We start from the raw sequence: 16,304 nt of genomic DNA, 5'->3' as shown, positions 1-16,304 counted from the left end.
ATAAAGAGCATCAAAGTATGTTTAGAAATTTAATTTAATTAAAATTTTAAAATCTTACGTTTTTTAATTTCGAAAAATTATTTATCTGGTATTTTAAATTGTTTGTATGATCCTAAATTTTGGGAATAAGAGAAAAAAAATTTATTTTTTTCGTAATTCTAAAAATATATAAAATTAAAATTTTTTTTGTAATTCTATAAATATAATCCATATCTTAATTTTTGTGGCCTTAGGCTCCTTTTCTTTTTTTTTTTACTAAAAAAATCCTAAATTTGAAAAAATAATCTTCAAAATAGAAATTAGATAAAGAGCACTAAGGAACGTTTGTATGGTTCCAAACTTTTAGAAATTTAATTTAATTAAAATTTATATTTTAAAATCTAAGTTTTTCAATTGCAAATTTCAAAAAAATCATTCAGAACTTCTGGCCGGAACTGAAAATCTCCAAAAAATAAAATTCTGAAATAAATTTTTTATATTTTTTCTTAAACAAAACAATTTTTGTTTTAAATCAGAAATTTTTTATCGACGAGAATTTCCCTTTTCGAAAAATTATTTATCTGGTATTTTACAGTGATTGTATGATCCTAAATTTTTGGAATTAGAGAAAAAAATATTTTTTTTTGTAATTCTAAAAATATAATCGATCTCAAATTTGGTGGCCTTAGACTCCGTATTTTTAAAGATGCAGTTTCAAATTTGAGAAATTCCCAAAGAAAGTCTTTTTTTTTTTACTAAAAACAAATCCTAAATTTGAAAAAATAATCCTCAAAATAGAAATTCAATAAAGCGTACGAAGGAATGTTTGTATGGTTCTAAGCTTTCCGAAATTTAATTTAATTAAATTTTAGATTTTAAAATCTAAATTTTTCAATTCAAAATTTCGAAAAACTCATTCAAAATTTCTGGCCGGAATAACTGAAAATCCCCGAAAAATGAAATTCTGACATTGACATTGAGATTTTCCGATTTCGAAAAATTATTTATCGGGTATTTTATAACGATTGTATGATCCTAAATTTTTGGAATTAGAGAACAAAAAATTTTGATTTTTTTTCAATTCTAAAAATATAATCCATCTCAAATTTTATGGCCTTAGATTCCGTATTTTTAAAGATGCAGTTTCAAATTTGAGAGATTCCCAAAGAAAAAGTCTTTTTTTTTTACTAAAAAAAATCCTAAATTTGGAAAAATAATCCTCAAAATAGAAATTAAATAAAGAGCACTAAGGAAAGTTTGTGTGGTCCTAAACTTTCAGAATTACAAAATTGTTTTTGAAATTCTAAAAATTTAGGTCCATATAAACGTTCCTTGGAACTTTTAATAAAATTTTCTCTTTTTTTTCGACTTTGGAATTTTTATTAAAGTGAAATTATGCATATTTCATAATTATCTTAACAATATTTTCGTCCTGAATTATTCATTTTCCGCAAATTTTCATTCTCAGTAATATTATAAACTGTGAGGATTTTCTTTTTGTAATTATTCAATATCCAAATTTGCCTTCATTGTTTCATATTTTGGCTGCGCATTTTTAAAAATGTGGTTTATCATCGCATTCAAAAGTTTTCAAATTTGGAAGCTTTCAAAATTTAAATCGTGCCAATTGAAAACCGCACAAACTTGAAAACTGACCAAAAAAACCAGCAGTCACTTTTTAATTTAAAAATAGTAAAAGTAAATATAAAGCATTCAAAATTTGCAAACTTTCATTTTCAAATTTAACAGCCCCGAAAAAAAAAATTAGTAAATGCCCGTTGGTGATGTAAAACTCTGCATCTTCTGAAATTTTGACACAATATTGAAGAAAAAATATACAATAACTCAACTTATTATGTACAATTAATACTGATAGAAACGAATATTCAATTTTTCTAATTAATTTCTCTAAATTTTGCTTTCATTCGTATATTTTTATACGCAATAAGTAATTTTGCATCGACCAACATCATTGAGAAACATTTTCAATGTGAGAAATCTAAAACACAAAAAGTGAATAATCCCGGAAAAACTGTGCAATCACGCAAATAAGGAGGCAGACGATTTTAAAAGAATCCAAATTTCGAAAGCCAACGTATTTAAAGCGTCCAAATCTTGAATCATCAAAACTTAAAAGCCTCGCTAAGACTAGAGTCAAAAAACAAGAACAAAATTCCGAAAGTCTACATTTTTTTTTCTTAGAAAATATAACTCTTTTTTTTTCTATCACTAAAAATCCTATTCGTCGACAAAACTCTGTACATTTTCCTATGTACAATCAAAAGTAAACGGGGGGAAAAAAAGAAAAGAAATCTTTTTGTTTATACAATATTTCGAGCGAGATTACAAGTCGGCGGGCGTGAACCTTCTCCCAATAAATATTACCCTAATTTCGTAAAGCGTTATGTACTTTTTATTTATTTTTTTTTTGTATAAACCGTTCGCGGCTACTAACATGAAAGACAAGAGTCTCTTGATATACCCGTTGTATACTTCGTAGGTCCGGACGCCAATTACGGAGGTCAACCGTGGACGACGGCTTTTTCATTTCCAGACACGACTTTCTCGTTGAAAATCATATTTTTCTTGTTACAAACGCAAAGGAACGAAAAATCGGAAATGTGCGTCGCGAAGATATGCGTCGCAACATGTGCGTCGCAACATATGTGTCGCTAGATGTGCGTCGCTGATTAGACTGCAGCTTTAGAGGCTGAAAGTAAATGAAAAATTTAGAATCTGGAAATAAAAGATTGATTTTTTCCCCGATTTTTGGTTCCTTTTTTCGATTAATTAATAATAAAAATGAGTCGTGAAGATTCGAAGCTCGAGAAGATGCTTTACTTGCATGGAAGAACGAGGACTTACGCTTATGGAATATCAAGTGCAACAAATGCGTCGGAAATTCAAGAGAGAAATTCCGCGAATCTTCAAGTTTGGCGTGTCTGGAAATTCGGCACCACGACTGGATTACAATTTTCTTTTAAATTGAGCATTATTTTGTTGGTTTTTTTTCTTTTTTTGTTGCGAAAGTTGAACATATCGAAATGAGTAACACAATTTTTGATCATTTCGATTTGAAATAAGTCGAGTTTGTCCAAGTTTCAAGTTATTGTACTCTTTTTTTTGGAGCGACGAATTTCGAAATAAATCCGAAAGAAGGTGGGTCAATGTGGATAATTATATTTTTTCTCAGAGATAATTGCAAATCTTGAATTGAGAATTACGAATGAAAAATGACTGTTTTCGTTCATTTTGAGCAAAATGCTGTGACAAAAAGAAAAGGCTTTTTATTGTGACCCGCCTCCCTTGGAAAACAGAAACTTTCTGATGCACTCAGAATCTTCCAAACTTCGATGATTTCAATTAGAATACTGATAAATTTGTTCGTTTCTTTTTCAAGTCCGTATAATTTGACAAAAATTTTTTCTAAATTTGGCAAACAACCCGAATTTGAAAAAATTTCATATTTCTAGACTCTATAAATATAATTTAATAATAAAATTTAGACTTGTTCATCATTAGCGCCCTTATGTACAGAAAAAAGTGCACAATTTTTCAAGCCTTCGCAGCGCCCTCTATGACCGCATGAGTCTGCGCAGAGGATTATATCGATAACCTCCAAAATACGTCCGAGAGCATTTACAATCATCAAAATTTGGAAGGGTTCGGATTTTTCGAGTAGTCATGGCCGCAACTATTTTTTTCTTTCTTCAGTTGACGATAAATAATCACTCTCGAGTGAACAATAATAATAATAATAAAATATCTGTCTTGTTTTATTGCTTCTCATCGAGTCGTGGTGGGATAAAAAAAAAGCAAGCGTCGATCATGAGTGCAAAATCGAAAAATCGAAAAGTCGCACAATCGCAAGTGACGGTGACGCTTTGCGGCGCGTGCGCAGTCTGTGGCCAGTCCCCAAAAAAACGATTGGATAGACATCGGCAAGGTAAGGTTGGGTTAGGTTAAGGTCAGGTCAGCGAAGCCCCCAGTGTCGAAATGGCAGCAACAGGGGTGCCGATAGCAGGCATCATGTCACTTCCATTGCGAGTGAATTGGTTTTACTCGTTCGCACTAGCTGCTGCTGCTGCTGTGGCGGCTTTCCATCGCATGGCGATGCCTCCACACCGTCTACTTCCATGTCCATTCCTTCACTGCAATTACAGTCATTGTTATTACTCACTTTTTTTTCTCACAATTCGGGGCGTGTGCCTGGTCCCCAAATTTCAAATAGAATTCAGTTTTAATTCATATATATATATATATTTTTTTTTTAATAATTAAAAATTACTTTTTAGAAATAGTATATTATTCGCAATTAATAATGTCTCTTTTTTAATCAATTAATTAAATTCGTTAAATAATTTTTTCTATAAATATATGAATAAATCATTTTTTTAGGAAAGTTTCAAGGGATAAAATTTTTAATTGATATGATGACATCTTTCTTTAACCGAATTTTTATTGTCCGGAACAATTAAAAATTCCTTTTTTTATACAAATTGTCAATAAACGTTTATAATTCACTCGTAAAATAGTCAAAGTTTCAATTACTCAGCTTGAAAAAAAAGGTTATATTTAAGCAGGATAAGTTTTTTTTGCATAGTTCTGAATATCACAAAAATAACAATATTTTTTAGAGAAATGACGCTTCAATTTTTTTTTAATAGCTAAAACTAAAAAAAAAAAAAACTCAAATTAAAAAACCAACCGTTTCGAAGAAACATCGTCGAGTTTTTTTTGTTTAATTCAACTGTTATTATTAAAATTTTACTAGTTGAAGTTTCTTCTCTTTAGTTTAAGATTTAACTATTTTTTTGAAAATTTGTCTTTTTTTTTAATTAAAAACTGATCATCTTTTCTCTCGAAAAATTACATAGTTTGATAAAAAAAATCGTCCTTCTTGCTTAAATTCAACTGTTTTTTATTAACATTTTATCACTTGAAGTTTCTCTCTTTAGTTTCAATTTTTTGTTTTATTTTCTGCCAAAAACTGATCTTTTTTACTTTAAAAATTACATAATTTGTTGAAAATTAGTCTTTTTTTCGTTTAATTCAACGGTTTTTCAAATTAAAATTTTATTAGTTGAAGTTTCTTCTCTTTTGTTGAAAATGTGTCTTTATTTTTTGGTTAAAACTAATCTTTTTTATTTGAAAAATTACATATTTTGTTAAAAATTCATTTTTTATTAAAAACAGGTATTTTTTTATCGAAAAATTACATAATTTGTTAAAAAATCGTACTTCTTTGTTGAATTTAACTGTTTTTTATTAAAATCTTATTATTTTAGGTTTCTTCTCTTTAGTTTCAAGTTAGTCTTTTATTTGTTTTTATTTTATTTTATGCTAAAAACTGATCTTTTTTATTTTAAAAATTACATAATTTGTTGAAAATTTGTCTCTTTTTTAGTTAAAACCAATCTTTTTTATTTAAAAAATTACATAATTTTTGGAAAATTCGTCTTTTTGGGTTCAATTCAAATGTTTTTTATTAAAATTTTATCAGTTAAAGTTTCTTTTCTTCAGTTGAAAATTTAAATTATTTGTTAAAAATTTGTCTTGATTATTATTTTTTTAAAATAAAAACTGATCTTTTTTCGAAAAATGACATAATCTGTTAAAAAATCTTCCATGGTTGAATTTAACTCTTTTTTTAAATAATATTGTATCAGTTGAAATTTCTTCTCTTAAGTTGAAAATTTAAATAATTTGTTACACATTTGTCTTTTATTTATTTTTTATTAAAAACTTATCTTTTTTATTTGAAAAATTACATTATTTGTTGAAAATTCGCCCTTTTTGGTTGAATTCAACGAGTGTTTATTAAATTTTTATCAATTTAAGTTTCTTCTCTTTAGTTGAAAATTTAAACAATTTGTTAAAAATTTGTCTTTTACTTATTTATTAGTTTTTTTTGTGTGAAAAACTGATCTTTTATTATTTGAAAAACTACATAGTTTGTTGAAAATTCGCCGTTTTGGTTAAATTACATTGTTTTTCATTAAAATTTTATCATATGAAGTTTCGTCTCTTTAGTTGAAATTTTTTCTTTTATTTGTTTTATTTTCGGTTAAAAACTAATCTTTTTTTTTTATTTGAAAAATTACATGATTTTTTGAAAATTAGTCCTTTTTCGTTGAATTCAACGGTTTTTTTAATCAAAATTTTATCAGTTGAAGTTTGCAAATTCAACTCTTTTGTTGAAAATTTGTTTTATTTTCGGTTAAAAACTGATATTTTTTATTTGAAAGATTAGATAATTTGTTCAAAATTCGTCCTCTTTAGTTGAATTTAACTGTTTTTTATTCAAATTTTATCAGCTGAAGTTTCTGCTCTTTAGTTGAAAATTTAACTATTTTGTTGTAAATTTGTCTGATTTGTTATTGTTGGATTTTTGATTGAAAACGGTTTTTTTTTATTTTGAAAAATTACATAATTTTTTGACAATCTATCCTTTTTGGTTGAATTCAACTGTTTTTAATTAAAAATATTTGTTTGCTGAAATCTGTTTGAACATTAATCTTGATAATAAAAATTAATCCTGTTTTAACCATTTTTTTTCTTCAAAACTTAACTAGTTTATGAAAATTCTTTTTTATTTTCTTAAAAATTGATCTTTTTTTTTGGTTGAAAATCCATCTATGTATTTAAAAATGGACTTTTTTCAGAAAATTATTCATCTTGCTTGCAAATTCATTGATTCTTATTCAAAAATGTTTAATTTTTAGATAAAAATTAATATTTCAATTGAATATCATTCGTTTTGGTAGAAAATTTAAGTATTTTGTTCAAATCTTCCTTTTTTTAGTTCCAAATTAATTTTTTTCCGCTGAAAATTGGACTATTTCATTTTTTGTAACTCTTTCGATTACTCTTGTAATTCTTTCGATGAAAATCTAACTATTTTATTGAGAATTGAATTTTTTCTTAGTTGAAAATTAATTTTTGAACTTCAAAATTGAGTATTTTATTTCAAATTTGTCTTTTTTGTTTAAATACGACTATTTTTAATTGAATATTAAATATTTATTTGTTGGAATGTCAATTTTTTAATTTTTAGTTGAAAATTCATCTTTTTTATTTCAAAGTTATACTTTTTTATTAAAAAGTAATTTTTTTGTTGGGGATTAAAAGAAAATTTATTTTTAAGGCTGAAAATTCAATTATTCTATTGAAAAATGCCCTTTTTTTCTTGAAAATTGTTTCTGTTTTTTTAGTTAAAAACTCAACTATGTGTTTGAAAATTGATTATTTTAAAATTATTCTTCTTGTTTTCAAATTCATTTATTTTGTTTGAATGAGAATAATATTTCAGTTAAGCCCTCATTATTTTTGGTTGAAAATTTTAAGTATTTTGTTCAGATCTCTTTTTATTTGGTTCAAAATGATTTTTTTTTTTAACTGAAAACTGAGTTATTTCATTTTTTGTTACAAATTTATTTTTTAGTTGCAAATTCACTGCTTTCGATACAAATTTAACTGTTATATTTTAAAAAATGCCTTTTTTTGTTGAAAATTCATTACTTTTTGTAAATTAATTTTTTTTATTTAAAATTTTATTTTCTTTCGTGCAAAGTTTTTTGCTATTTTGCTAAAAAGTATTATTTTCTTTGTTACACATAAATGTTTTAACTGATTCATTACTTTCATTAAAAATTTAATTATTTGATTAAAAATTTGTTTTTATTTTTGCTTAAAAAATAATTTTTTTACCTGACAATTTAAATATTCTATGTTTTATTGAAAATTCATCTTCCTTTGTTGAAAGTTCAATTTTTTTATCTAAAAATTTTACTATTCCATTTTTGGTTGAAAATTTATAATTATGTTTGTTAGTTGAAAATTCATCACTTTCGTTGGAAATTTAATTATTTTATTAAGAATTTGTTTTTCTTTTTGGTTAAAAAACTTTTTACCTGAAAATTTAAATATTCTATTTTTTATTGAAAATTCATCTTTCTTTGTTTAAAGGTCAATTATTTTGTTAAAAATCCAATCCTTTTTATTAAAGTGTTAGGAATTTGTTAAAAGTAATTAACAAATTTTTTTAAAGAGAAACTTTATTCTATTTTCAGCTGAAAATATTTTTTTTTTAGTTCAAAATTTACTTATTTTGTTACAAATTAAACTATATTGTTGAAAATTCAATTTTTTTAGTTGAAAATCTTTCAATTTAGTTGAAAATTCGTTTTCTGCCAGTAGAAAATGTCTTTTTTAGTAAGAACTTTAAATAATTATTTAAAAATTCATATATTTTGTTGAAAATTTGTCTTTCCAGAAGAAATTAAATTTTTTCATTAAAAAAATCATCCTTTTGATTGGAAATTGAACCTTTTCATTCTAGTTTCAAAATTTGTTTTTAGTAAACAATAATGCTCTATTTGTAAAATTCAGAACTACGTAAAAACAATGCTCAGTAATTAAATTTTTTTCTCTTCAAACTTACTCTTTTAATTTATTTTATGAATGAACAATAAACTTTTATTAATAATTTGTAATAAAAAAATCTATTTTTCATTTATTAAATTTAAATTTCCGCTTAACTCGGACCCAAACTACTTTAACGGAAATAATTAATAATTAATTTGTAGAACATATAAATTTTAAAATTTTGGGACTAGGCATTCACCCTCTAAAGACTGGCCATTTTTTTTTTTTTTTTTGAGGGGTCAATTTCTAGTTTCTAAAACACTTAAAATTAAATAAATAATGGGCGGAAACGACAGATTAGATTATTAAAATAAAGAATCATTCGGGATTCGGAGAAAATTACTCAAGATTCTTTTTTTCGTGTTCATTTTCTTTATCAAATTTTACTAAAAATTTTGTCTTTTTTTCACGGAAATCTCCTATTTCCATCAGCTACATTTATGTACATAAATTTCGAATGCTTAGACGTCTATTTACATATAAGAAATAAAATAATCTCTCGATAAAATGTTACTTTTTTCGCATTTTTTTTTCTTCTTTTTTTTCTCAATTTGGAAAACAAAAATACAGTAATACTAATCTCCAAATAATCCAAAAACAAAAATAAAATCGAAGTTCTAATCTAGTTTTTGAATATTCAAACGAAAAAGGAAGTACATTTTTATGAATAATTCTGCTACGTAGTATACATTTTTTTGTATGGAAAAAAAGAATCGCAATATCCCTTAACAAATAAATGAAAAATAACGTATAAAAATAAGTATACAAAATATTTACACAGAACTTAAAATTAAAATAGAAGAAACCTGTCGAAAGGTAACATTTACTTTTTTTTTTTTTTTTTTTTTTTTTTTCATCTAAAGCTGTATATACAAATTCTTAATTTTTGTTCATTTATTGTCAATTTTCAGGGTTGCTACGATTTCAAATAAATTTAAAAAAAAAGGCTTCAAATATAAAGGCATTAAAATTAAAATACTAGCCGTTTTGAAGATTGTAATTCGCGAAAAAAAAATGTAATCACATTTTTATATTTTAGTGAATAGGAATGTATTTTTAAAATAGAAAGTAATTTCTAATTTAATGGGTTTAAAAAATACATTTCATAACCGACTAGCAACCACGAGTATTTAACTATTAAAATCAATAAAAAATTTTGGTCATATTTTCTGCCAGATTTAAAGAAAACTGTCACATTAAACTTTAGAAAATTTTTGATGAGATAAAAAATGGTCGATTATGAATGTCAGATTGATCAATTATTTATGTAAATAATTATATATATAAGTTACTGGAATAATTTGGCTCGTAATTCACTTAAGCGTCAAGGTGTCGACTCTAGGGAAAATAACTCAGAATTTTCTCAAATTCCTCGACTAAAAAAAAACCCCTCTTAAAGAATCAGAAATTCAGAAACCGCCTGAATTTCAAAATAGTAACTCGCGAGTATTCTACGATAATTAAAATGTATTTATTTATTAATTAAAATAACAGTGTAAATTTTGTAAATGAAAATACTGAACATTGCGTAAAACTAAAATCTGAAAAGTTCAAAATTGCAAACCCTAAATGTTAAAAAGCTTTTAACATTAAAAGCAAAACAATGTTTAAAAAATAAAGATTTTAAAAGCGCCACAATGTCAAAATATCCAATTTATGAAAAAAATTCACAATGAAATAATTAAAAATTAAAAAGTCCCCCGAATTGGAAAACTAGTGACTTTTGGGAAGCTTTAATAAATGTAAACATCGTAAATTTAATTCTTCATTTATTAAATATTTTGACAATCGGCACAATGGGTTCGTCAATTTGAATTTTTCAATTTTAAGATTAAACTCGATTCATGGCAGAGCATATTCACGCTCCTCGTCAGCCAAGGATTTTTTTTTCAATTTCAAAAATTTCATCCTCGACTTGAACTTAAAATAAATCAGATTTCCCGAATTCGGAAAAACTGAAAAATAGATAGAACGATGCTAATTTGAAGATTTGATAAAGTATCAAAAGTCTAGAAATTTGAGCGCCTTCGAATTATGTACATATACTTTTCTTTCGAATGAGAAAATGTCCGTAAAATCACGTCTTCTTATTTCTAAGAGGAACAGAGAAATTAATTTTAATTTGATCACTCTCTAATATCCGTTTTGTCGCCGTCACTCAAAAATATATAAAAAAGAAAACTTGGTTAATTTTAGCAAGTTTACAAATTAAAAAATAAACCCCTAAAATTGTATGATAAAAATGATCATAAATTAGCGAAAATTTGGGAAAACGCTTCTATCGAATTCACATTTAATATATGAAAAATAGCTTTTTTTTGTACAAATTATTAATAAAAGTATTTAAAAGTTATTAATTTTATTACTAGTTATTATTTAAAAATAAATTTTCAGTACGGTCAGTTTTTCTTTCAAAATTATCAATTTTACAAATTTAATATTATTGTTTACTGAAAGAAGGTTTAAAAGTAGATGCTTTCAAACGTTTTCTATTTTTTATAGCAAAAAATTTTTTAAAAAATTATTTTTCCAATTACAAAACAACTGTTTTGGAGAAAAAACGTCGTTTTCTTTTCTTTTTTTTTTGTAGAAGTCAACAGTTTTTGATAAAATATTTATCAGTTGAAATTTCTTTTCTTTAGTTAAAAATTTGTCTTTTATTTTTTGTTAGGAACTGATTTTTTTATTAGAAAAATTACATAATTTGATCAAAATTCGTCCTTTTTGGTTGAATTCAACTTTTTTTTTTATCAATTGAAGTTTTTTCTCTTTAGTTGAAAATTTAAATAATTTGTTAAAATTTTGTCTTTTATTCCTTTTTTTTACTAAAAACTGATCTTTTTTCGAATAATTACATAATTTGCCAAAAAATCGCCCTTGGTTGAATTCAACTGTTTTTTTTTTAATTAAACTTGTACCAGTTGAAAATTTAGTTTAGTTAGTTTAGTTGAAAATTTAAATAACCTGTTAAAAATTCGTTTTTTTTATTTTTTATTAGAAACTGATCTTTTTTTATTCGAAAAATTAAATAATTTGTTGAAAATTCGTTATTTTTTGTCGAATTTATCGCCTTTTATTAAATTTTTTTAAAAAGAAATATCAACTATTACATTTGATTTTGTCTGTTGACAATTCATCTCGTTGGTTTAAAATAAACTATTTTGGCGACAATCAGTTTTTTTCCTTTTCGTTAAAAATTGATTGGCAAAAAATTTAACTGCCCATTTTTCGTTAAAAATTCACCTCTTCTAGTTTAAAAATGAACCATTTAGATGAAAATTCCTTCATTTTTTTGAAAATTCCTTTCTTTTACTTGAAAATTAATCTTGATGCTTAACAATTAATCTTTTTGTTTAAATAAAAATCATTTTTAAGTTGAAAATTAAACTAGTTTATAAAAATTCTTTTAACTTTTCCGCAAAATGTGTTTTTTCGTTGTTGAAAATTCAATAATTTTTATTAAACATTCGTTTCTTTAGTTAAAAATTTAACTACTTTGTTAAAAATATTTGTTTTGTTACAAATTAATACTCCAGTTGAAAATTCATTAATTTTAGTTAAAAACTTAATTATTTTGTTCGAATATCCTGTTTTTCGGTTCCAAATTATTTATTAAATTGAAAATTGACCTATTTCATTCTTTGTTACAAATTAATTTTTTATTTGCAAATTCACGTCTTTCCATGAAAATTTAACTATTTTATTGACAATTTTTTTTCATTATTCATTAGTTTTGGTTTAAAATTTAAGTTTTTCGTTCATAATTTCTTTTTTTTTCCTAATTATTTTTTTAAACTGAAAATTGAATTATTTCATTTTTTGCTACAAATTAATTTTTTTAGTTGAAAATTCATTTCTTTTAATGTAAATTTAGTTACCTATTTGAAATTTATTTTCATTTAATTTTTCAACTTCAAAATTAAATATTTTAAAATTGTCTTTTTTTTTAATTGAACTGTTGTTTATTTAATATTAAAGTCTTTTTTTTAAATTGAAATCTCAACTATTTCGTTTTTTCGTTGAAAACTCATTTTTTTTTCAAAGTTATACTACTTTGTTAAAAAGTAATTTCTTTTTGGTTGAAGAGTAATGACTAGTTGAAAATTCATTTCTATAGCTGAAAATGTAATTCTTATATTTCAAAAATCGCCTTTTTTGTTAAAAATTATTTTACTTTTTTGAAGAAAATGTAACTGTTTCATTTCAGCTGAATATTTTTGTATTTTTTAGTTTAAAATCCACTTCTTTTGTTACAAATTAAACTATAATGTTCAGTTGGAAATTTATATATTTTGTTGAAAATTTGTCTTTATAGTAGAAACCGAATCTTTTTGGTTAAAAATTGAACTATTTCATTTTTGGTTCAAAATTTTAATAATTTTTAATAATAAATATTAATAATTTGTATGTAAAAAAGCTATTATTCATTTATTAAATTTACATTGTCACAAAACCTTATTTTTGGTAAAAACCTAACCATGATTTTTCATATCAATATTTAATTCAATTTATAGAAGATATTGTGGAAATTTGGGAATGTCGCGAGATGTGCGTCGCAGAGCTAAGCTTAAGTTTAATTTTCTTTTACAGGGTAAAAGTAAATGCCAATCCATTAGTTGTATATTTTTTCTTTAAATCCAATGGACCTTAGTTTCCGAGAAATAATGAAAAAAAAATAAGCACGCAATGGATTTTTCTCCATTTTTACCTTTTAAATCGTCGAATCAGCGACGCACATCTCGGGAATACGTGAGCTCGAATAGAGAATTTAGAGCATTTATTTTTTAAACAAATATATATCATAATTACTAAATAATATATTTTTACAAAGAATCTGATATTAGGAAATTTTGGAAAAACTAAGTTGAAAATTAATCTCCTTTGGTTGAGAATTCAAACTATTTTATTGAAAATTCATCGTTTTTTGGTTGAATTCAACTATTTTTGGTATTAAATTTAAATTTTTTTAGTTAAAATATCAAATATCCCGTTTTTCGTCAAGAAATTAATTCTTTTCGATTCCAAATTCAACCACTAAGTTGCAAATGGAACTATTTTTAAAAAATCGTTTATTTGGTTGATGATTCATCGTTTTAGTTGATAAACCTTTTTTTCTTTGATCAAAATTGAATGATTTTGTTGAAAATTAGGTTTTTCAATAGAAAATTATACTATTTCGTTAACAATTTATTTTGATTGTATTGAATATTAAGATTTTTACTCAAAGTTTAATCATTCTTTTTTTAGTTGGATATTTATCTGTTTTAAGTGGAAACTTTGATTAAAAATTAATTTCTGTGGTTGAAAATTGAACTATTTTGTTAAAAATTCTTTTCTTTTTGGTTGATAATTTATTTTACTAACTCAAAATTTAAGTATTTTATTTATGGTAGAAAATTAATTTTTTTTTTTTAGTTGAAGATTTATAATTTTAGCTGAACATTCACTTTAATTATATCCACTTTTCGTGGAAAATTGACCTTTTTTGATATAAATATAATCTTTTTCGTGAAAAAATATTCATTTTTTTGGTTGAAAATTCTATTTGGTCAAAAATTCATATTTTTGTTTGAAAATTCATCACTTTGATTATAAATTAATTCTCTTTGCTGAAAATTCGTTTATTTTTAGTTGAAAATTAATTTTTTTCAACTGAAGCTGTAAATATTTTATTTCTTCTGGAAAATTTATATTTTTAGTTAAAAATTAATTAATTTTGCTGAAAACTCTTTTATTTTTAATTTACTTTTCTAACTGCTAATTGAATTATTCTAGTTTTTGTTTGTAAATTTATATTTTTTATTTGAAAAAAACTATTTTGTTAAAAATTAATTTTTTTTTCAAATTTTATTTTTCGAACATTGTAACTATTATAATTCTGCGAAAATTTAAACTTTTTATATGAAAAATACGTTTTTTTTTTAATATACAAATTATTAATAAATGTTCATATTTGATTCGTAAAATAGAGTCAAAGAATCAGTTATTGGCGAAAAAATCGACTTCTTTTTTTTAATTCAACTATATTTTATATTAAAATTTTATCGGTTGAAATTTCTTCTCTTTGGTTGAAAATTTGTTCATTATTTATTTTATTTTTATTTTATTTTTAAACAATGAATTGATCTATTTTATTTGAAAGATTTTATTTGATGGAAATCAGTTCTTTTTTGGTTAAAAATACATTAACTGAAAATTTAACCTATCAGTTTTTGGTTAAAAATTCATCTCTTTTAGTTTAAAAATTAACCTTTTGGGTGAGAACGCATAGATTTTTTTTAAATTCGTATCTTTTGGTTGAAAAATCATTTGTCGATTGAAAATTTAACTAATTTTTTAAAAATTGGTTTTTCTTTTCTTGAAAATTGACTTCTTTTTTAGTTGAAAATTCAACTATGTGTTTGAATATTGACTTTTTTTAGAAAATTATTTCTCATGATTGCAAATTCATTTATTATTGTTTAAAATGTTTTTTTTTGTTTTAAGAACAAAATGAATATTTCAGTTGAAAATTAATTTTTTTTGTTGAAAATTTAACTATTTTGTTCAAATCTCCTTTTCTTTGGTTAAAAATTATTTTTTTAACTGAAAACTGAACTATTTCACTTTTTGTAACAAACAAATTTTTTTAGTTGCAAATTCACTGCTTTTACTGAAAATTGAACTATTTTATTTGCAAATTTGCTTTTTTTATTTGCAAATTTATTTATTTTAATTACAAAATATTTTAGATAAAAATTTATATTTGAGTATAAAATTTATTAGTTTTGGTTGAAAATTTAAGTATTTTGTTCAAACCTTTCTTTTTTTTTGGTTCAAAATTATTTTTAACTGAAAATTGAACTATTTCATTTATTGTTACAAATTAATTTTTCTAGTTGCTTTCGAAGGAAATTGAACTATTTGTTGCATTTTTTGGGCCTTTTTTCGAAAATTCATTAGTTTTGGGTCAAAATTTAAGTATTTTGTTCAAATCTTGTTTTTTTTTTTTTTTGGTTCAAAATGATTTTTTAAACTAAAATTGTACTATTTCATTTTTTGTTAGAAATTAATTTTTTTTAGTTGCAAATTTATTTATTTCGATGGAAATTAAACTATTTTAATGCAAATTTTTTTTCCGTTTAAAATTAATTTATAAACATCAAAATTCAGTATTTTATTGAAAATTTGTCTTATGTTTAAATTCAACTGCTTTTTTTATTAAAAACTAAAATATTTTTTTGTTGGAATATTATAACTATTTATTTTTTCATTAAAAATTCATCTTTCTTGGTTCAAAGTAATAATAATAATAATAATAATAATAATAATAATAATAATAATAATAATAATGATGAAAAGTATTTTTTTTAAAGATTTTTACTTTAGTTGAAAATTCCTTTTTATGGATGAAAATTTCCTACTTGCTCATTTGAGAATTGAGATTGAAAAATTCGCTTTTTTTTGGTATAAAATTATATTTTTTAGCAGAAAATCAAACTATTGCATTTTCGGTTAAAATGCTTTCTTTTTTAGTTAAAATTCAATTTTTTTTTATCTGAAAAATTTCTCTATTCCTTTTTTGGTTGAAAATTGAATTTTTTTTCATTGAAAATTTAACTTGTTTTTTGAAAATTCGTTTTCTTTTAGTAGAAAATTTTCTTTTTTTCCGTTAGAGCTTCACATATTCAGTTCCAAATTTACATATTTTGTTAAAAAATTATCGAATTCAGAACTATTAAAGAAAAAGTGACCAGAAACTAAAATATTACATTTTTTCTCTTCAAACTAAATGACTTACTCTTTTACTTCATTTTAAAAAAGAACTATAAACTTTTATCAGTAATTTGTGTAAAAAACGCTATTTTTTAATTATTAAATGTAAATTATTGGAGTATTCAGATCCAATTTAGTTTCCG

General features: G+C 23.4%; 1 protein-coding gene across 2 annotated transcripts in view; it reads right to left on the bottom strand.

Moving 5' to 3' along the window:
• Nucleotides 1-1,155: 1,155 nt before the first annotated feature.
• LOC117183124 (enhancer of polycomb homolog 1) overlaps nucleotides 1,156-16,304 on the bottom strand; it is a 73,338-nt gene continuing 58,189 nt past the window's right edge. For both annotated transcript variants that reach the window (XM_033376311.1, XM_033376320.1), the window contains exon 10: nucleotides 1,156-4,130. In XM_033376311.1, the coding sequence (XP_033232202.1) occupies nucleotides 4,007-4,130 (124 nt within the window). In that variant the 3' untranslated portion in view covers nucleotides 1,156-4,006. The remainder of the gene's footprint in view (nucleotides 4,131-16,304) is intronic.

The sequence above is a fragment of the Belonocnema kinseyi genome, chromosome 1 (assembly GCF_010883055.1).
Source record: "Belonocnema kinseyi isolate 2016_QV_RU_SX_M_011 chromosome 1, B_treatae_v1, whole genome shotgun sequence".
NCBI classification, from domain to species: Eukaryota; Metazoa; Arthropoda; class Insecta; order Hymenoptera; family Cynipidae; genus Belonocnema; species Belonocnema kinseyi.
This window is presented reverse-complemented; position numbering and strand designations above follow the sequence as displayed.